Source organism: Podarcis raffonei, chromosome 5 (genome assembly GCF_027172205.1).
Source record: "Podarcis raffonei isolate rPodRaf1 chromosome 5, rPodRaf1.pri, whole genome shotgun sequence".
Classification (NCBI taxonomy): domain Eukaryota; kingdom Metazoa; phylum Chordata; class Lepidosauria; order Squamata; family Lacertidae; genus Podarcis; species Podarcis raffonei.
The window spans coordinates 93,158,816-93,181,898 of NC_070606.1; the positions used below are offsets into that span (position 1 = coordinate 93,158,816).

The following is a 23,083-nucleotide window of genomic DNA, read 5'->3' on the forward strand; positions in this document are numbered from 1 at the left end:
TTGTATACAGTGGACGCTTGGGTTGCGAACGTGATCCGTGCGGGATGCACGTTTGCAACCCGCAGCGTCGCGTCTGCACAAGTGCGGGTTGCCATTCGGCGCGTCTGTGCATGCACAAAGCGTGATTTAGCGTGTCTGCGCATGTGTGACCGCCGAAACCTGAAGTAACCCGTTCTGGTACTTCTGGGTTTCGGCGGTCCACAACCCGGAAAAACGCAACCTGAAGTGTCTGTAACCCGAGGTATGACAGTAGAGGCATTTGTTGGCGCAGAATGCGAAACACACTGAATTTCTCCTGCATCCCTAGTGATCAGTTTCCTTATCAAGCTACAGTTACCAGGGTTTGCGGAGGGAAGCCATGGCACTTAAGCTGGTATATAAATTCCATGCATCTACCTATAGACATAAATGAAAAATGCAAATACAGGAAACACCCACCCCAATTCTGCCTGTATTTGAACGCATTTAACAGCCAAAGCAATGCAAAGAAATAGAGGAAAACAACAGAATGGGAAGAACCAGAGATCTGTTCAAGAAAATCGGAAATATGAAAGGAACATTTCATTCAAAGATTACCATAATAAAGGACAAAAGTGGTAGGGACCTAACAGAAGCAGAAGATATCAAGAAGAGGTGGCAAGAATACACAGAGGAATTATACCAGAAAGATATGGATGTCTCGTACACCCCAGGTTGTGTGGTTGCTGACCTTGAGCCAAACATCCTGGAGAGTGAAGTCAAATGGGCCTTAGAAAGCACTGCAAATAACAAGGCCAGTGGAAGTGATGGTATTCCAGCTGAACTATTTAAAATTTTAAAAGATGATGCTGTTAAGGTGCTACACTCAATATGCCAGCAAGTTTGGAAAACTCAGCAGTGGCCAGAGAATTGGAGAAGATCAGTCTACATCCCAATCCCAAAGAAGGGCAGTGCCAAAGAATGCTCCAACTACCGCACAATTGCACTCATTTCACACGCTAGCAAGGTTATGCTTAAAATTCTACAAGGAAGGCTCAAGCAGTATGTGGACCGAGAACTCCCAGAAGTGCAAGCTGGATTTAGAAGAGGCAGAGGAACCAGAGACCAAATTGCAAACATGCGCTGGATTATGGAGAAAGCTAGAGAGTTCCAGAAAGACATCTACTTCTGCTTCATTGACTATGCAAAAGCCTTTGACTGTGTCAACCACAGCAAACTATGGCAAGTTCTTAAAGAAATGGGAGTGCCTGATCACCTCATCTGTCTCCTGAGAAATCTCTATGTGGGACAAGAAGCTACAGTTAGAACTGGATATGGAACAACTGATTGGTTCAAAATTGGGAAAGGAGTACGACAAGGCTGCATATTGTCTCCCTGCTTATTTAACTTATATGCAGAATTCATCATGCAAAAGGCTGGGCTGGATGAATCCCAAGCCGGAATTAAGATTGCCGGAAGAAATATCAACAACCTCAGATATGCAGAGGACACAACCTTGATGGCAGAAAGTGAGGAGGAATTAAAGAACCTTTTATTGAGGGTGAAAGAGGAGAGCGCAAAATATGGTCTGAAGCTCAACATCAAAAAAACGAAGATCATGGCCACTGGTCCCATCACCTCCTGGCAAATAGAAGGGGAAGAAATGGAGGCAGTAAGAGATTTTACTTTCTTGGGCTCCATGATCACTGCAGATGGTGACAGCAGTCACGAAATTAAAAGACGCCTGCTTCTTGGGAGAAAAGCAATGACAAACCTAGACAGCATCTTAAAAAGTAGAGACATCACCTTGCCAACAAAGGTGGTAGTAAAAGCTATGGTTTTCCCAGTACTGATGTATGGAAGTGAGAGCTGGACCATAAAGAAGGCTGATCGCCGAAGAACTGATGCTTTTGAATTATGGTGCTGGAGGAGACTCTTGAGAGTCCCATGGACTGCAAGAAGATCAAACCTCTCCATTCTGAAGGAAATCAGCCCTGAGTGCTCACTGGAAGGACAGATCCTGAAGCTGAGGCTCCAGTACTTTGGCCACCTCATGAGAAGAGAAGAGTCCCTGGAAAAGACCCTGATGTTGGGAAAGATGGAGGGCACAAGGAGAAGGGGACGACAGAGGATGAGATGGTTGGATGGTGTTCTCGAAGCTACCAGCATGAGTTTGATCAAACTGCGGGAGGCAGTGGAGGACAGAAGTGCCTGGCGTGCTCTGGTCCATGGGGTCACGAAGAGTCGGACACGACTAAACGACTAAACAACAACAAAACAGCCAAAGATGATCTGACTTCAAATCGCATCATACAGTAGATTTGAACATGCTCCCCATGTGAAGATTTCACACATTTACACTTAGCATATGCCCTGAGGAAGCATGACTGGCCATAGTTTCTTAGCCTGTGCATAGCTGTGCATGCCTGCAGTTAAACACATGAATGCGCAGACCCCACATCTGCACAATGGTTTGACACTATTTCTTGCAGGAGAGTGTTTTCACATGGGGAAGATTGTAATATGTGGAGCAGACGTATGGCAGCGAAATGGCTTTGGTGCCAAAAAACCTTCAGAGGCAGGGGAATCAGTGACACCTTGTGGAGAAGACAGGTAATGTTGTGGCCGGGGGAGGGGAATGGGAAATGCAAAAGATCAGGAATGGATCATACTTGTGTTATTCACGCACACCTTGATAATTACAAAGCAGAGAGGTGCCTTTATATAACACTAAAAAGGAATGTTCTAAATGCAAAATTGTACTCAAGAGCAGATCCCCTGAAATTAGTGGCACCAAGTTGGCCGTGACCACTATTTCCAATGGACTTGACATGGCTAATGCTGGACACAGCCCAATAAATTTAACATTATAATAACCTAAATAAATGTGCACGTTGACAGAAGCAAGAGCTACGCTCTGCCAAAATCCAGTAAAGGGTTTGTGTTCTACCAAAAATCAATTTCATCTTTGTTTTGCTGCCCTTACTCTCATGTAACTGTTCAGTTTAGAAAGAGCAATGCAAATATATACCGTATTTTTTGCTCTATAAGACTCACTTTTTCCCTCCTAAAAAGTAAGGGGAAATGTGTGTGCATCTTATGGAGCGAATGCAGGCTGCGCAGCTATCCCAGAAGCCAGAACAGCAAGAGGGATCGCTGCTTTCACTGTGCAGCAATCCCTCTTGCTGTTCTGGCTTCTGAGATTCAGAATATTTTTTTCTTGGTTTCCTCCTCCAAAAACTAGGTGCGTCTTGTGGTCTGGTGCGTCTTATAGAGCGAAAAATACAGTACTGGATTCCTCCATTTCAAAATATTTTTTAAAACATTGTATTACTTTCACTGTTTAGTTGTTTGTTGCCATGGGCCCCTCAGGGTGAGAGAAAAATAACAACGTCAACAACAACAACAGTTATTGTTGCTGCTCTTCTTAACTTTCTCTCACAAAGCATTCTTACTGTTACAAACACATACATATTAATCTCTTGATTAGCACACAGGAAAGAATTCTGTAGAAGCTGAGCTTCTGAGTTACCTAGGGCCCTTGTTGTCATGGCTGGGGGCCAAGGAGTGGTGGGAGGTACCTGGTGGGGAACTCCCCAGGGAAGAAGGCTCGGAGCCCAGCAAGTTATGGGGTGAAGAGGGAGAAGGACTGGGAGGAGAAGGTGTCAGAATCTGAAGATGTACCAGGGCTCAGTGAGCAGGAGAGAGGCTGTGGCAGAGAGCAATTCAGACTCCAAGGCTGGAGGGGAAGATGGCCAAGAGGCAGAGATGGGTCACAGCAGGTTTTCTCGGGGAAGGCTTTGCTGCAAAAAATAACCCCCAAACATGCTTGGACATGGAGCTTTAAACCACAGACCTGTGCCTGGAAAGAGTGGGTCAAATGGTAAGAGTGGATAAGCCCTTATATGGTCACAGACATATATATATGGACGCGGGTGACGCTGTGGTCTAAACCACTGAGCCACTTGGGCTTGCCAATCAGAAGGTCAGCGGTTCGAATCCCTGCGACAGGTGAGCTCCCATTGCTCTGTCCTGCCAACCTAGCAGTTCAAAAGCATGCCAGTGCAAGTAGATGAATAGGTACCGCTGTGGTGGGAAGGTAAACGGCGTTTCCGTGCGCTCTGGCTTCCGTCACAGTGCCCCATTGCGCCAGAAGCGGTTTAGTCATGCTGGCCACATGACCCAGAAAGCTGTCTGTGGACAAACGCTGGCTCCATCTTCCTGAAAGCGAGGTGAGTGTTGCAACCCATAGTCGCCTTTGACTGGACTTAACCGTCCAGGGGTCCTTTACCTTTTTACATGGGTCACCAATGCAGGCAAAGCCTGAGTCTTTGCGATTCCACAAGGCTCTTTTGCCCACTCCACAGTGGCATTACCTTAGCTCAGACTTCAGAATTTATCTTTGGCATGTTGGCCAAGAACAGTTTAGCCATCACCTAGGCTGAACTGGCATTCGCACCCAGGACCAAGGCCCGGAGCTAAATTGACACATTTAGCAAAGCAGCTTCTCAGATCACTCTCTGGATCTAGCCAGTTAACAGAAGATGTCCATCAACGACAGCTTATGGAGGAAGCAGATCATGCAGCTGTCAAACCTCAATCTTCTCTCATTTGTCTCTCTCTGCCTGTCTTAGGGGGAAATGAATTAAAATGAGCTTTGCTGCAGTGCTTATTGTGCTCAGATTATGCAAATTCCTGCAGATTTCTCAACGGTCAGAAACCTGCAGTCATCTACATCTTTTGTTTTCTAGATTCCTAAAGGCATAATGCACTTTAAAGAAACAAAAACAGATTTGATTTCCTTTGCTCAAATATCAACAGTAGATTACTTATAGTAGTGATTCCCATGTATTTTACAAAAAAGGACATTCCGGGGGGGGGGTTATGGCTATGGGGGGGGAATGTATAAAAGGTACAGATCCCTTTCACCAGGGCTGAGGATCAGGATAATTAATCTCCCTTATCAGAGCTCACAGGCCAAGTCTGACAGGTAACCTGATTTTGTCTCCACAGTTTGAAACCATGTGCCCCAATGCAGCACTTCTATAGCTCTGCGGATGGTGCTTTGCAAGCCCAGACAATCTGCTTATCACCGGGGTTTGCAAAGCGCCATCCACAGCGCTACGCAAGTACCAAAAACCAGCTGTTTGTCCATGCTTGCAAAATGCTGTGCAAGGGACTTTGAAGGTGCTGCCAATCAGCTGGTTGCTGGTGCCTGCAAACTCCATTTTGGCAAATATATTATGTCAGGGGAAGGGGAAGCTGTCGTGGCTTGGCTATAACAGCCATGCGGATGAAATAGGGAGGTGTGGCAGGCACTAGTTATGTCTGCAGGCCTGAGGTTCCCCACCGCTGCCTTAAAATGTAAAAAGGGACACCTTTCCTCTGAAACTACGAAAGAGGAATGGTCTGGAATCTCTGGCAAAATGAATTATAGCCATAAGCATTGTGTCTCATGACTCATTCAGAAATTCATGGACAGTAAAGTTGCCCACTCCCTGGAACTCAGGTGAGCCAGAAGGCTAAAGGAGGTAGGGGCTTCTTCACACAGTGCATAGCTAAACTATTGAAACTGCCCCCACAAGATTAGTGAGGGACAGCAACTTAGATGGTTTTACAAGAGGATTAGATGAATTCTGAAGAGAATAAGGCTATCAATGCCCACAAATCACTCTTGCATACAAACGATGCTATACAGTCATACCTCGAGTTGAATGTGCTTCGGATTGAGCGTGTTCGAGTTGCGCTCCGCGGCAACCCAGAAGTAACGAATGGTGTTACTTCCAGGTTTCGCCGCTTGCGCATGCGCAGACACTCAAAATGACATCATGCACATGCGCGGAAGCGGCGAAACGCGACCCGCACACGCGCGGACACACCGTCGCGTCTTGCGCTCCGTTCGCATCCCGAGGTACCACTGTACACCTTTAGGAACCAGGCAAAAATGTTCCTCTTTAACCAGGCGTTTGGCTGATTGACATCCAAGGCCCTTTTAAAATGTGTTGAGGAGTGGGGTGATTATTGGGTTGTTCTTGCTTTTATTTTTATTGTGTATTTTGTGTTTTCATATTGTAACTACCCTGAGACCTGCAGGTATAGGGTGGTATACAAATGTTGATATGGTACAATAATCTTTATTGTCGTTGTCCCATACAACGAAATTGAAAATCTACATCAGACATTCAGAAACCTACAAGCCTGCTATCCCAGCTGTCCCAGCCTGGTTAGCCCCCTACAAACTCTGATACCCCAGAATTAAATACAGTATACTCCCATAGACACTACCTTAAAAGGTAAAGGTACCCCTGCCCGTACGGGCCAGTCTTGACAGACTCTAGGGTTGTGCGCCCATCTCACTCAAGAGGCCGGGGGCCAGCGCTGTCCGGAGACACTTCTGGGTCACGTGGCCAGTGTGACATCGCTGCTCTGGCGAGCCAGAGCCACACACGGAAACGCCGTTTACCTTCCCGCTAGTAAGCGGTCCCTATTTATCTACTTGCACCCGGGGGTGCTTTCAAACTGCTAGGTTGGCAGGCGCTGGGATCGAGCAACGGGAGCGCACCCCACCGCAGGGATTCGAACCGCCGACCTTTCGATCGGCAAGCCCTAGGCGCTAAGGCTTTTACCCACAGCGCCACCCGCGTCCCAGACACTACCTTACACTGCGTTTAAAACCAAGATCGCATTTGAATAGAAACTGTTTCTCAGACGGCTAGTCCTAGTCTTTATAACCCTGTACCTTCTTCCAGAAGGCAGAAGCTGAAAGAGATCATTTCCGGGGTGTGCACTATCCTGTACTATCTCTGCAGCTTTCTTATGGCACCTGAAAGCGTAGATTTGATCCAAGGTGGGAAGAGTGCACCCAATTATTCTCTCCGCAGTCTTTACAACCCTGGACAGCATTGTTTTCCCCCGACTGTGCCGCTCCCAAACCACACACACAGACCATAAGTTAATACACTCTCAACAGTACAATGGTAAAATGCCATCAACAGGTCCTTTGAGAGATTATAGTAGTAGTAGTAATAATAATAATAATAATATGGCCCTTATTTTCTGTTGCTCCAAGGGAACAGACTCTTTCCAGTAATAGAAAAGTGTGAAACATTCCGAACAGAAGAGGAAACAAAAATACGGACTCTCTCGGAAGGCCGTAGATTCTCCTTCATTGGAGGTTTTCAAACAGAGATTGGATGGCCATTCACCAGGGATTCTTTAACTGTGATTCCTGCATTGCAGGGAGCTGGACTGGATGACCAACTCTACAGTGCTATTGCTCTGCGAGTCATGATGGCTAAACACTAAGTCCAGCATTAGTGGCAGCATGCCTCTCGACACCAGATGCTGGGGATGGCTATTGCACTGGTGCCCTGTTTGTGGGCTTCCCAGGGGCATCCGGTTAACCACTATGGGAAAGAGGATGCGGGACCAGACAGGCTTTTGGTACAACCTGGCAGGGATATTCCAGTGTGCTTACACCTTGGATCAACACTGCTTGTGTGTGTGTGTCGGCATATTTCACACTTGCCCGGTCTGCAAGCAGATATTGCTGACACGGTCCCAAATCTCTGGGATTCTTTTCTCACACAGAAGCTGAGCCTCTACAGCTGCCCCTGGAGCAGACTGCTTCTCAAGTGAGGGAAGAGTATACCATCAAGAAGAGCACATCAGAACAGAAGAAAGGACATGCATCTCGGTCCCTTCCTTTCTGATTCCATCACTGCTTCCTGCTGCACTTTCAGTTTTGGGCTAAAATGTAAAAATCCCTTAGGTAAACATGGTTTTTAGGCTTTTGAGCTCCGGGCATTCCTTGGGCATTCCAGTTCTGGGTTTTAGCAGATAGAGTAAGCTCTAGATCCATTCATCCCGGCTGTATATATATGGCTTTCCCTTTTTCTGTTAAAGGGGAAAACAGGGGGCTAAGCCGACTTCCAAGACAAAAGGAAAGAAAGCTAGCCAAGGAAACGAAATCCCCTCTAATATCTTTGGTGACAGTTTGTCTCAGAAGCTCCTGGTGTGCATAATGGGATCAGTCATATAGGTGCAGACTGCACACTGGACTCATTTGCACATAATTCCAGGCTGTTATTACAAGATGTTGAAATGGGAAGAAGGAAAAATCTACCAAGGCTTTAGCAACAGCTTCACTCTAACTTCCAGCTATACATCTTTTTCACAGAGGCCTTATGTACATTAGAAACACACACACATACATTTAAATATTAATATAATAATACATTAATTCTGAGCACCGCAGTTTCTGAAGGATATAGACCGGCTGGGATGTAAGCAGAGGAGGGCGACCAAGATGCTCAAGGGTCTGGAAACTGAGCCATATGAGGAAAGATTGAGGCACATTTGCACCACACTCACTGCAACTCATCCTCACCTCTAATTCTTCTGTTAAACAACAGAAGAAGACGCAACTCACCTGCTCAGCTGAAACTAGGGTTCTTCTCCCCATTCCAGAGCTCCCAGGCCCTTTCCTTAAATTTTAGGGTATGAGGCTCAAGAGACCCAGGACTTTGGTTGTAGGGACAGTTTTTCACATTTCTGCATTATTATTATTATTATTATTATTATTATTATTATTATTATTATTATTTTACTGCCCTTCGTCTGTAGGTCTCAGATACATAATAAAAACAATGACAAAACAAACCATTAACCTCCCTCCCCACCCACATTATTGCATCAGTTTATAATGTTTTAAAACAAGGGCCTCACAAAAATTCATCAACATTTTAGGGTCCTTTTCTTCTAATATGCACATCTTAATGCAATTCTGGCAAATATACGTATTTTTACAAGAGATTTCCCCAATATAATGCATTGTTCTATTTTATTTTCACCAGCGTGGGTTTTTACGCAGGCTTACCCCCAAACATATGCTGTTCTGCGTACATTTTTTTGGTTGGAGAACTGCATTATGAAATTCAGAGGCACTTGAACATCAACTGATACCTGTGTTTCGGCTCATGTATCCCGGTCACCTATGACAAACTGAATTTGAATGCTGTTTCAGGAAGTACAGAATTAGGTAGGTTTGCACTGAAATGCAAACCAAACCCAATTTTGCCCCTGCCCCTACCTAGCAGCTGCAACAGAGCTTCTGCTGGTTAGCTGTCAACGGGCAATTAAAGGGGTGTGTACTACCAAGAGCTATAAAACAAATGAATCCCAACCCTTACCTGACAGGATAGCAAACTGCCGGTGAAGCTGTTCTATGATATCCACGGCAACGAGAGGCCTGATCTCCTGTTGCATGATTTCATCTGCACAAAAAACAGAGAGAGAGAGAGAGTGAGTGGGATTGGTGGAAATGAGGGAAACCTCCAGTCACTTACCTGGGAAGAAGCTCTTTTGCGGATCTCCACAGCAACGCAAAGAAAGATACCTTTTCGACTTGACCATAGGCTTTCATTTGGTCATATGACTCTTGACGGCACAGACACTTGTGGCGTGCCGTCGACAGAAGAGTCCACCTCCAGGCTGATTGCTTTCAGCATTTGTCCTCTTGTGTTTTGCAGAAACGGGTTCTTCATAAACTGAGCCTTTGCCAGTGCTGATCGCAGCTTAGCTGAGGGTGATGAGCTACATGGACTATATTAAGTCCAGGCATGAGATAAAGCCCCTTTTCAGTCCTTTGAAACAGCGCTGCCTATTTTTGAGCAAAATACTGGTAAAGCAAGCCTGCCCCCCATCTGAGTAACAAGCACTTTATTCTTCAAAATTTACACAGCGCACAATGTTCCCAACAAGTTCTCCTCCCCTCTCTGCTTTTTCCCCTGAAGCCAGGCTTCTGAAAATGTGGCACAGTCCTCCCCAACAGAGATGCCAACAGTTGATGGAGGGTGTTATGTACTGAAGTTCTCACCCTGGGCCAGCAGGGGGATACTGTAGATAGTTATGCAAATAAGGGATCGAAAGTGACGTTCAGTGATTGGATAGTTTTAGAAAGTTGTTACAGTAATGTTGTACTTGAGCTCTATATAAGCAGGCTGACTGAACCCTCCAGTTCAGTTCTGTTCTGGCCTGTGAATAAACAAGAGCTGTTTGAAGAATCGCTGTGTCATCTGATATGTTCACCCACAACCTAACAGAGGGGAAAGCTCAAATTCTCCCCAAGGCTCCCCACTGATTAATCCAGGAGAAGGAGTGTACACCTGCCCTGCTTGCTTATCTTGGGTTTATGCCAATGTCCCATCTCCACCCCAAAATAAAATAAAATCATCAGCTTATGCTCTCAGTAATTGGCATTGGCGCTGTGCTACACCTTTAAAGTAACTTGAAACACATTATTTCCCTCACAGAATTCTGGGGACTGTATTTTTGTTCAGGGTTGCTAGGTATTGCAGCTCTGCGCAGGGAAAACTACAGTGCCCAGAATTCTTTGAGGGTAAGGATGTGTTTTGAGTGTGCTTTAAAGATATAGTGAGTACACAACCTAGGAGGAAGTGGGAGGCATTGTGAATACACACACACACATACATGGCATAAAGTACAAGAAATGACTTTAAGCTATATTTTTTAAATGGTAATTGTTGAATAGTGGGTAGACATAGGAGACAACACAGCGATTCTTCAAAGCAGCTCTTTATTTGTAAACTGGAACAGAACTGAACAGCAAACAGCTCAGCCGGCCTGCTTTTATAGGCAGCCGGCTGTCAACATTGTAGCAACAACAACCCAGGGTTTCCCGCCTAAAATAACTGACGTGGACCTGAGTGAAAACTATATACATGATACTCCTGGTGGCCAGGGTGAGAACTTCAATACATAACAGTAATGGCCTCAAAGGCCATTCCAGTTGCATGCCTGTTGCCTGAGAATCTGCCTGATGGAAAGAAAGAAAGAAAGATTTTATTACGAACACTTAACAGGCTTGCTGAAGGAATGGGAGTGGTTTTGCTTGGGTTCCCCCTCCCCACTCTCCTGTATGTATATTTTATATGAGGTTGCTTCTAAAAATAGACTAGTCCCTGGTATTGAAGGTTTTCCCCTCCTAACCAAAGGAATTTTGTAGGAAAAGGATAAAAGATGAAGTAGTTAGAGTTGCCAGCCTTGGAACAAAAAAAATGCTGGTCCCTGGGTGAGGCCCTTTCCACATCTAAGGGGAGAGCTAATGGAAAAAATGTTATGTTCATCTTAGGTGTACGAGAATTGCATGCGCTTACAAGCGATTTCTGTCGCCAAGCAATATCAGCGACATCAGTACCAGACATGATATCCGCTCCTGACAAACCACAACACAATCCAGCCGATGGCTGTTTCACAGCCAGAAAACAGAAAACAAATCCATACCCTCCAACATGTTGCAGCCCAAACCCGGGGCATTTGTCTTCCACAACCCGCATGAGAGCATGGAGCCCCCCAAACGGGCAAGGTATGTAACTCAAGATAGTGAACCAAGCCACAGATTATACGTCATGTTATACACATGCATTATGTGCCTGCCTGAGCTCTGAACATATGATTTATTATATTCCTATGCTGCATTTCATTGGAATGAATCCCAAACAATAACAATAAATAACAATAGCATGATAGAATGTGATAGAACAAATATAGCATAAATCATACAGAGTAGTCTTCACTGAAACAACCACAATCTATAAAACACTGATAGCAAGGCAATAAACTAAAAAAATAAGATGATCCCTTCGGAAGAAAAGTGGGTGCCAAAGCCTTTTCAGTTGTGGCACCGCAAACACCCCAGGGAGGCTTGACGGGCATTACGATGGATATCTTTCAGGCACCAACTGAAGACCTTTCATTTGACTGCATCGGAAGGTCTGCGGTTCGAATCCCCACGACAGGGTGATCTCCCGTTGCTCGGTCCCTGCTCCTGCCAACCTAGCAGTTCGAAAGCACGTCAAAGTGCAAGTAGATAAACAGGTACCACTCCGGCGGGAAGGTAAACGGCGTTTCCGTGCGCTGCTCTGGTTTGCCAGAAGCAGTTTAGTCATGCTAGCCACAAGACCCGGAAGCTGTACGCCGGCTCCCTCGGGCAATAAAGCGAGATGAGCGCTGCAAACCCAGTCATCTATGACTGGACCTAATGGTCAGGGGTCCCTTTACCTTTACCTTGTTGTCTCCTAATGCTTAGTAACATTTTTTTGGAGCCTTAATGGTATATGTTGCTGCCATGCTTAACCCTGTTATGGGTGGAACTTGCAGATTGCCCAAAAAGATAAAATGCAGCACCACAAAAAGGACACAAATCTACATAAAATTTGGTTATGCTAATTTATACACACAGATACAAGTTTGGAAATAATTCTTAAGTGGAATGATTGAAACAGAAATATAACACATTGCTGCTTGCTCTCTCTTCAAAGCAGACTTAAATTGGGCAGCCCTTCAAATTACAGGGTTGCTCCCTGTAAAAGAAGACCCCTTGCTGGCCGCTCTGAAAGGTTCTACCTGAAGGATGGGACAGAAATCTCTCAAATAAGAAAACAAGCTAGCAAATAATGTGGTGACAGAACTGAGCATGGCAGACAAGCACTCTCTCAAGGAACTGAGCCTGTGGGCAATGCAGTCCCCTTCTCTCTCCATCACACACATGCAGAGAGAAGAGAAAGACCCAGACAGACTGAGGAGAAACTGAAAACCCTCTCTCTCATTCTCTCTCTCACACATCCAGCTTAGAGGAAGGTGCCATGGCTCAGTGGCAGAGCATCTAATTTGCATGCAGAAGGCCTCAGGTTCGATCCCCGGCCTTTCCAGGTAGGGCTGGGAGAAATCCCCAGTCTGAAACCTTTCGGCGCCTCTGCCAATCTGTGTAGACAATACTGAGCTAGATAGACCAAAAATATGACTCATTTATAGAGCAGCTTTCTGCCTTGCTAAATGTAGCCCCAAACTGAAGTCATAGCTGTTGCTGCTCCTTTTCTCCCAATCGCTGCTCTTTTCTTTCCAGGACAAGAGGCCAAACAGGTATGTGGGGCAGTGCTGGTGGGCTCTCAGGTGGGGGTTAAGGGACTGGAGCCTGCCAGGTAAAGAGCCCTGTTCCGTAATCTGACCAGTTTGTCGGGCTGACATGTGTCACGACTCCTGACGGTGCCTTTCCCATCCTGCTCTCCCCGTCCTTCGCACACTCATTCATCCCTGATCTCACCGTCCGCCTGGCCCATTCCTCAGGGAATCTTTCGCTGCCACTCCTGCATTGCAGAGGGTTGGACTAGATGACCTGTGGGCATTAAAAAGGTCCTTAAGAGACACCCAAAAGTTAATAGAGAGAGTCTGCCTGTCTAATCTCGGCCGAAAGAGTATTTCATAGCACAGGGCTGGTGACACCGAACATCCGACTTCTAGCCAAGGTTGGTCAGGCCTCTGTAACGTGGGGGACAACTATCAGCGCTTCACCAGATGATTTCAACGATTAAGCTGGGATGTAAGGGTTCAGAAGGTCCTTACTTTGTCCTACTATCCCACTCACCATACGACCGCGGAGAAAATCTGGGTCATTTAGCAAGCAAATCGCCTTCTGCATGCTGGATTATCATAATGTGTTCAAGAATTAATACAAGGGAGGGGAGGGACGATGTGGGGGTTGTCACGGCTTAAGTGTTTCAATGCAGTCCATCAAGAGTGACATATCAAGGCCAGCCACACACACACATACACAATAGCGTGTTTTATTAATATGGAAAATTTACTCAGTGGAATTAAGGGCTCAGGGAAGCTGCTGACTGTGCATTTAAGCAACGGCAGAGTAAAATTAGCCTGAGTTGCGAGCCGGGAACTGTGATTTATGATATTGTGTTTGGGGGTCACAGAGTCTTGCCAGAAGATGCTCGAAGCAGCCACATCAGTGAAAGGCGCAAAACTGATAAACAGCAACATTTTAAAAAACAAACAAAAGACATCATAAATAACCATCAAGTAGAAAAATGGAAAGGAAACTGGAATGCTAGCTGCAATACTGTATTTACTATATTTATTCAGGATGTTTTTCTATACAACTAAATATACACAGATATCTCAAAGCAGTGTGCAACAAACTAAAATAACAAAAGTTACAAAAAATACATAATAAAACCACTTAGACACTAATGCATATAAGTTCCTTCTTCTTCAGACACACCTCCCTGATCAACATCTCTCATCCTCCTCAAGATGCAACATAAATGGAATTAACAGAGATAAGTTGTATATTATATTTTTCAAAGGTGTGTACTTGTAGAACTTGTAAATGTGCACCTAAGAAACGTGCTGCACAAATGAGACCTGTTTTTAAATCTGTGAATGTATTTATTCCTCATACGGTACCAGATACTGATTCCAGCCTTGAATAAAACCCACTGCATGTGAAAGATTAGCTGTAGCTCCCTGTAAAGCGCATGCTCAGTTGCAAAACCAGGTTTGCAGAGATGAAGTGAAGCACCTTTTTGCATGCTTGCTTTGCTATGGCACTGAAAAAAACGCTGCTTCTACTAAAGAAAAAGGGAGAAGCAATTACCATGTCCCATCTGGCTGATAGTACTCTTCTGTCCAGTTCAGAAGCATAAGTGATAACCATCTAATCCCCCGGAGCAAAGAGTTATACAGCTGAGCTTCCCAATTCCCTACTTAAAATGAAGTTAAGCACGCTATCGTTTATTTTGCACAGACTCATTTCCCCCTTCCATCGGTTTTTTCCCCCCAATTCTGAAGAAGACGCTGGAAGTGGGAGAGGAAGAAGGTTAATTCAGTGACAATGGTAGGCATTTATTCAAGGGATCTCAAGGGTCATTATGATAAACTAAGGGGTCACCGACCATTTTAGGCCTGTGAGCGTATCTGGATTTCTGAGCAGGTGCTGTGGGCGACACCCTCTCTGGTCCCCCTTCCTCCATCTCCCTCAGAAACAGAGAGAGCACGTGTGTGAACACCCTTCACTTTCCCAAGGAATCCCGGTAAAAGTCAAATATGGTAGAATTAATTTGAGCCTTGAAAAGCACAAAGAACCAAAACAGGAAGTGGGAAAGAGAGCCGCTCATCCAACTTCCTCCTTCAGCTCTATGTACTTGCTGCTTTATGTCTCCTCCACCACATCTGAATGCAGCAGGCTCTATCATCCAACAGAGGGGAATGGCTGGAGGCTCAGGAAAAACAGCCTCTGTGCATATGTGTGTGTGTGCCATTGCTGCTCCCCAGCATCTGCCACCTGAGGGGCTGTCTCACTCTGTCTAACGGTAGGGCAGCCCGAGCACTGCACAAGGAGCAGAAGCTGCAACTATGGTGGCCACATACACATAGCCGAAAAAGGGGAAAGTGTCAGCGGAAAAGAGGGCAGAAGAGATTCCCATGGAATACGCCCATGCTAATTTTCTCAAAAAAATAATAAGAACCGTGCTGGATAAGACCAAAAGCCCACCTAGTCTTGCATTCTGTTCCAGATGTCAACCAGGTACTGATGTATAGTTAATAATAATAATAATAATAATAATAATAATAATAATAATAATAATTTATTATTTATACCCCACCCATCTGGCTGAGTTTCCCCAGCCACTCTGGGCGGCTTCCAGTCAAGTGTTAAAAACAATACAGCATTAAATATTAAAAACTTCCCTGAACAGGGCTGCCTTCAGATGTCTTTTAAAGATAAGATCGCTGCTTATTTCCTTTACATCTGAAGGGAGGGCGTTCCACAGGGCGGGCGCCACTACTGAGAAGGCCCTCTGCCTGGTTCCCTGTAACCTCACTTCTCGCAACGAGGGAACTGCCAGAAGGTCCTTGGCGCTGCATCTCAGTGTCCGGGCTGAATGATGGGGGTGGAGACGCTCCTTCAGGGATACAGGACCAAGGCTGTTTAGGGCTTTAAAGGTCAACACCAACACTTTGAATTGTGCTCGGAAATGTACTGTACACTAGTTGTGTACAGATGCAAATTTAGAAATACAAAGTAAAATGTAAATAAAAATACAATGATCTGAAAATAGTAGGGAAGGCTGTGACCACATGACCTGTGTGCCTGCTCAGTCTTACTATCGAGGTACTATCCGGTGATGGGCATCTTCAAAGCCCCTCCTGTTCTCCCTTCTTAGCTTTCTAAATGAGACTCAGACTGAACAGCCCTTCAACAGACGACTGTCCTCTGTGAAGCAGGACATGTGGCCACTGAAACTCCAGCCAAGTGCACGACAGTGAATATCATCTTGTCCTGCTGCCCCCTCCTGCTCCTCAACATAACCAAACTCATTTATATGTTAATGGCCTCCAAATGACTGCCAGAAAGATGACCAGCTGGAGAGAAAGACCGAACTGTGTGCAGCCGATTGACAGGGCAATGCCTTATTGCTTAATTAAAGACCAGCTGAGCCACAGCAGAACACTGAGACATCTTTGTTCTGCACGAGACTCAGCCTAGCTATGGGCTGATGGTTCATCACCCACTTCCTATGCACCCTTTCTGTGCTTCATTGCTACCCGTTCTCCCTACTGGTAGCTGTGTGCACTGTGTGTACATGAGTGCATGCGTTGGCTGTCCACAGTGCCCAGGTGTTGTGTGGTGGAGAAGTTATGCAGGGGGAGAAAAGCACAAAGCAGGAGCGATGATGTCATTGGCAACTGATGGGAGATGCCTTGCCCTGGTAGGTGAATGAGGCGAAATATTCCTAATCATGGATCAGTGGTATAGCATGGTAGGGCAGGGCGGGCAATGCCCTGGGTGCACAATCTGGGGTGTGTGTGAACCAGGCATCACCCGCAGAGATCTCTGGCATGCGCCCTCTGTGCCCCACCTGGTGTGCAAGCACCTGCCCGTGGGTGGCGGGGGAGCGGGGGGTGAAGAGCACCCTCTGCGCCCTGTCCCAGCCTGGGCTGAATGGGCACCCTCTGCCCCCACCTGCCGTATGTGTGCACAGCTGCCCAGGCAAATGGTGCTACGACCGTTATGGATCTTTTGCCTGGTCTCTTAAGCTTAGTCATTACAATCAAGTAGAAGAAGAGTTAACTGACTCAGAATAAACACACAACAGATCAATGAACTTGTTAATAAGATCAACAGGAATAATCTGATTATGTGACTCATTCCCAAGGAGCAGGCGAGAGGAACGGTTTGCAGCGCGGAATCATGCGTTTGTCTGTGTTGAGGCTCTCCATGGACACTGGAAGCCGCTTGAGAACAGTTCCTTGGGTTTGGATAGGCCGCCTCAAGACATTTTGACTGAGATGCATTAGGGGGGCATGGTGAGCTTGATTCAGCAAGCATTTGGCCACATGAATATGAACCCAAAACTCTGGTCCTTGAATTGTCCTTGGAATTAGGTAGTGCCCAAAACACGCACCCAGTGTCTGCTATAGAAATCCATGGTCCACTGCTCTTCCTCAAGTCTGGGTCACTGGTTGCTGAGAGATGCCACTGGGCAATCCTGCAGGACCTCCAGACTTATCTCTTCCCTGCCTACTGTTCCTGCTGCTCCAGATTCAGAGTGGGCCCCATTTCTCCTGTGTCAGCCACCCGGTAAGGTTGATTTGATTCCCCCGCCTTTGTTCCCAATGTAGATATTTATTCCCTCTTGGTTCCTGATGTAGATCTTCAACCACCTCATCATCCCTGGAGGTGGGGTGGGAGGGTGCTATTTTGTGGTTCACCTCAGGCGCCAAAATGTCTTGGGCCAGCCCCGCTCACAGGGGCCAGCCAGATGCCTATGGGACCTCCGCTGCGGGAGGTTGGACTAGATGACCCTTGGGGTCCCTTCCAACTCTATGATTCTGTGACCTAAGTGCAACAGCATTCTCCCCAGGCAAAAACACTCAAGGGTGGCTAGTAGCCATGTGCTCTGACTCCACCAATGGGAGACAGCGATGCTTCTAAGTACCAGTTCCTGAAAACCACAGGAGGGGAAAATCTTCTTGGGTTTCCCCATTGGCCTGATCCAGCAGCCTCTTCTAACCTTCTTATGGTGCAAAGAAGGTCCAAAGAAGGATGTTAGCCCCGGGGAGTTGGTACAGTTTGGGGAGATTCCCAAGGACCAAACGGAAAGACCTGGAGGGCCACATCTTGGCCCCGGGCTTTCTATGTCCCCATCTCTGCCCTACAAGTACAGTCAGTGGCAGACCCCCCCCCCAACCCCCAACCCCTTTGCTCTAGTGGAAACAAGTCACAAATTGCAGCAGGCAGATTGCCATGGCTCAGTGACTCTTCCTCTGAAGGCCAAGTCCTGGTGAAAGAAGCACTGCAGAGGTGTTAAAATAAAGGAAGCAGGAGCTGCCCTGGGGATGCTGATGGTATTTGCTATTTCTGCTTAGCTTGCCCAGCCTGGGACACGAGATCTGCATGCTGGTAGCAGGGAATCCGAATGCTGCTCTTGCAAGGGGAGGAGAGGTTATGAGCACAGCTTATTCTGCAAAGCTCCGGGGGGGGGGGCAGGCGGATGGAGAAAAACGTGACCCAGTTAGCATACACAGGCAGAAGCCGTATCTAATGATAGGGCTGTTGGGGGTGGGTTTTTTGCATTTAATCGCAAGGAAAATCCTCTGCCTGTAAGGCTGAATCTGGATCAGTGTTTCAGCTGATCATCCTCCTAACACAGAGCTTCGGCTTCTATTCCGTCTGTGTGATACGGCTGGCCAAGAAGACATTTGCTGCCTGAAGCAGAATAGTGAGCGATGACTCCCTACCAAGACATATAGACACATCCAAGACTGCTCTAGCTATTTTGGCATCTGAGGCAGAAAATCCCACAAGCGTCTCTCACTGGGAGTAAAAGCACAATAATGATGAATTAAATAATGATGAATTAAAACAACTAAGAGCAGGCTGCCCTTTCATGATACCCAAAACCAGCTGCCCAAAGTGACTGCCTCACTCTGGTGAGCCAGCCTTGCAGTGTAGGGAAGAGGGAGTAAGAAAAGGAGGATAATTATTCCAACCACAGCTTTTAGCAGGGCTTAGCATACTGTTTTCTCTCTATTTGTGAATGCTGAATATTCAAACAAGGCAAAGGCTTTCATTGGTATTGCTGTTACTGAGCCTACTGCAGAAATATGAGTAATCTGAGAATTACTCATTTCAAAGTATTGCTATGTATCGGACTGCAACCTTCCAACAGCTTCACCTCACCCCCAAAGGCGCACTCCTCCATTGTTTCCCGAAACAGATGGATGCCAGCACATAGAAGGCGGCGGAGGGGGGGGAAAATAGGCTGTTATGCTGAGACCCTGGATCCAGCAAGTGTTAAAATATAAGGATTCAAATTTCTGGAATAACAAGGCTGGCTTCCTCCTGGAATGATAGCCTAGGTAATGGGCCATTAAGGGAATGAAGGAAGTGGATCTGTGCCAGACAGCAAATGGGTGGTAGTTAGAAATACAAAGGCCAGAGAGGGGAAAGGAGAGTTGGGTCTTGTGAGCTAGCAGCTAGCAGCTGGAAGCAGTAGGCTGGGATGCCAGAGAGACAGAGTGATGCTTGATTTCTGTTTCAATGCAAGGCTATGGCTATGGGGGAAGCAAGACCCTTTGAGAGTGTTAATACTGTGACGCCCTCCATCGTGGGCTCACGGTGTGTGTGTAAATAAACCATATATCCTAAAGACACCACAGTCTCAGCTGTCTCTCATTCTAAGGAAAACACAAGCCCTGGGAAATCACCTTTGGAATCTCACACAGTTTGGAGGTTGGGGTGGCATACAACATTATGAAAGAGGTACCTGTTGTATGTCAGCCTTCCAAAGGGTAATGGTGGTATTGCAAAGAGATTACTGCAGGGGAACCTTTTTGGACCAATGGGATATATCACTATCTGTCCTCAACCCAGCAGGAGAACTTTGACAGGTGGGTGGGACAATCCACCTGTCAATCACATGACATCATTATGGCATCAGCAGATTGATTGATTAGCAAGTGGCTTCATCCACTTGCCAAAGTCCCTTGCCCGGCATTTCCCCAGCATCTGGCAGCCAGCTGGATGTTGGGTGCTTGGGGACCAAAGCTCAAGGGGCTTTGCCTGTCCTATGCTCAGCAAAGGGCTGTCAAAGCTCTTTGCTGCAAGGAAAGTGTTAAGTTGTGGGTGAACATATCAGACGACACAACGATTCTTCAGACACCTCTTGTTTATTCACAGGCCAGAACAGAACTGGGCTGAAGGGTTCAGCCAACCTGCTTATATAGAGCTCAACTACAAAGCAACAGTAACAACTTTCTGTAACTATCCAATCAATGAACCTCACTTTCAATTCCTTATTTGCATATGCGGACCTGAGTGAAAACTATCTACAGTATCCCCCTGCTGGCCCAGGGTGAGAACTTCAGTACATAACAGAAAGATCCGGCCATGTGTCTGCTTCATTTGTGATCGTCACGTGCTTTAGGGAAAACAGCCTCGCAGGTCAATTTGGTAGAACATGTGATTGATTGGCTGTTTGGATGTATTTCTATACCGCTTTTCATTCAAATGAATCCCAAAGCGGCTTCCAAACAATAAGTAATTATAACATGACAGAACACCACAAACACACATAGCTGTCAACTTTTCCTTTTTCTTGCAAGGAATCCTATTTCCCTTTAAATTTCCCTTTAAAAAAGGGAAACATTGACAGCTATGCAAACGCAGCATAAATCAAATAGAATAATTAACAAATCATCAGTGAAACAATTACAATCTATACAACACTTTCAACAAAGCAACAACTAAAAAATAAATTAGACCTCACCATTAAAGCAGAAGTCATATTATATGATTGATAAATCAATACAGGGTGTGTGTGAGTGCTAGAGGGAGCAGAAATGTCCCCTCACTTCATGTCAGACTCCCATGAATCTCACTAAGATCCAGATGTGCTCCACAGCACTGAAGAGAATATCCCGCACAAAGTTAGAGATTAAGCACGCCCCCTTCCAATTCCTTTGGGACATGTGGGTTATTTGGGGTAGGGAAGGAGTTTTACATTGACCTCTGAACTTCTCGTGTGCTCCTGGCACAAACTAAGAATGTATTGTTATCAGCAGGGTGGACCCTTTGCCCACCCCAGGGTCCTGGCTAATGCCCAGCCTTGCTGGGTTATGGTGCTGGCCGTACATATATGGCTTCATTTGCTGCTGTCCCTCTGTTCTGCTCAGGGTTTGCTTTACTAATCCTTGCCAGCTGCTGAATCGGTTTCAGCTTAGCTCATACTTTTGTGGGAAGAAAACTGCTCTGGTCACTTTTTCCAAATCCAACCGGTGAGAGAGTTTTCCAATGACTGAGTTCATGTGTATTAGAAAATTCATTTTCTACAAAAAGCAGGAACACTATGCAAGCCTACATAGATTTCCTCAGGAGTAAATCCCATTAAGTTCAATGGGGCTTACTCCCTGGCAATTTTATTTAGGATTGCAGGTGATGCTTCCCCTCATTTTTTCATGTATGTATGTTTAGCAATTTTACATAAAATTTTCAATTCCAATTTCATGTGCTTCAGTATTTTACACATGTGTGAAATACCCCAATTACAATACAATATTACCTCATTAAATATCCAGGTGCTTCATATTGCTACTCTGCCTCCTATATACTGAATTTATCCTTCAACAGTCCTGTCTTTCTCCCATTCAAAACTCAAGAGGATTCTTGTTGTTTTGGTTGAAGTTATGCTAACTAGAGGGTGCGGGTGGCGCTGTGGTCTTAACCACTGAGCCTCTTGGGCTTGCCGATCAGAAGGTCAGCGGTTCAAATCCCTGCGATGGAGTGAGCTCCCGTTGCTCAGTCCCAGCTCCTGCCAACCTAGCAGTTCAAAAGCACGCCCAAAAGTGCAAGTAGATAAATAGATACCGCTCTGGCGGGAAGGTAAGCGGCGTTTCCGTGCGCTGCTCTGGTTTCAGTGTTCCGTTGCGCCAGAAGCGGCTTAGTCATGCTGGCCACATGACCCGGAAAAACTGTCTGCGGACAAACATGAGCTCCCTTGGCCTGTAAAGTGAGATGAACACTGCAACTCCAGAGTCGTCTGCGACTAGACTTAACTGTCAGGAGTCCTTTACCTTTACCTTTTATGCTAACTAGAGAAACACAACTGACCTACTATAACATTATGAAGGTAAAGGACCCCTGACAGTTAAGTCTAGTCGCAAACAACTCTGGGGTTGTGGCGCTCATCTTGATTTACTGGCCAAGGGAGCCGACATTTGTCCACAGACAGTTTTTCCGGGTCATGTGGCCAGCATGACTAAGCCGCTTCTGGAGCCGACATTTGTCCGCAGACAGTTTTTCCGGGTCATGTGGCCAGCATGACTAAGCCGCTTCTGGTGAAACCAGAGCAGCACATGGAAATGCCGTTTACCTTCCCACCAGAGTGGTACCTATTCATCTACTTGCACTTTGATGTGCTTTCAAACTGCTTGGTTGGCAGGAGCTGGGACCGAACAACTGGAGCTCACCCTGTCGTGGGGATTCGAACCGCCAACCTTGTGATCGGCAAGCCCAAGGCTCAGCGGTTTAGACCATAGTACAAAAAATACATTGGCAGCTGCAATGCTTTAACATGACAGGCTGTGCACTGCATGGCCCCTCAGCTTCCATCTGCAAACACTTACATGCATGTGTGTTAGAGATAACTTGCATCCATTTCCCTGTGTTTCCTTTAACTCCAGGAGACCCCATTGAGAACATGAAACCTTGAAGGACAACAGCATTAGCACCTTTATCTCACAACGTTTGTGGGTGCCTCCAGGTCAGCAGTTTGCAGAACTCGCCAGAACCTGGAAATTGGCACAGTCACTTCTCCTCAGTTCTCTAGCGCTAGGGAGGGGTTTGCACCCCTTTGATTCTGCCACCAGAGGTGGCTGCCTCAGTCAACCTCATGTCATGGATAGGCCAGCCCTGTTAGGAAGTCAGCCATCATCACTGCATAAAACACTGATGGAGTGCTGATATGCACAGAGAAAAGCACATGGTACAGGCCACTTGTGAGTGCACAATTTCAGAATGCAAGTGGAGAATCATATGGTAACATGTATGTCAATTACTCCCTGCCTGTGGAAAGTAAGTGCATTTGAGATAAGGGTTCAAATCTTTCTTTCTTTCTTTCTTTCTTTCTTTCTTTCTTTCTTTCTTTTACATGAGTGGAAATTTTGTGTTTTCACATTATTTGAGAAGGGTTGAATGTTTGCTATATTGCAAAGCAATCACTCAAATCTAATTAGAGAGAACAGTGCCTTC

General features: G+C 46.0%; 1 protein-coding gene across 12 annotated transcripts in view; it reads right to left on the minus strand.

The window, feature by feature from the left end:
- Nucleotides 1-23,083, minus strand: part of MCF2L2 (MCF.2 cell line derived transforming sequence-like 2) — a 228,299-nt gene that overhangs the window by 179,693 nt on the left and 25,523 nt on the right. For all 12 annotated transcript variants that reach the window (XR_008330737.1, XM_053390639.1, XM_053390647.1 and 9 more), the window contains exon 2: nt 9,150-9,233. Coding sequence is in view for 11 of the 12 variants with exons in the window: in XM_053390639.1 (XP_053246614.1) it covers nt 9,150-9,233 (84 nt within the window). In the remaining variant the exon portion in view is untranslated. The remainder of the gene's footprint in view (nt 1-9,149; nt 9,234-23,083) is intronic.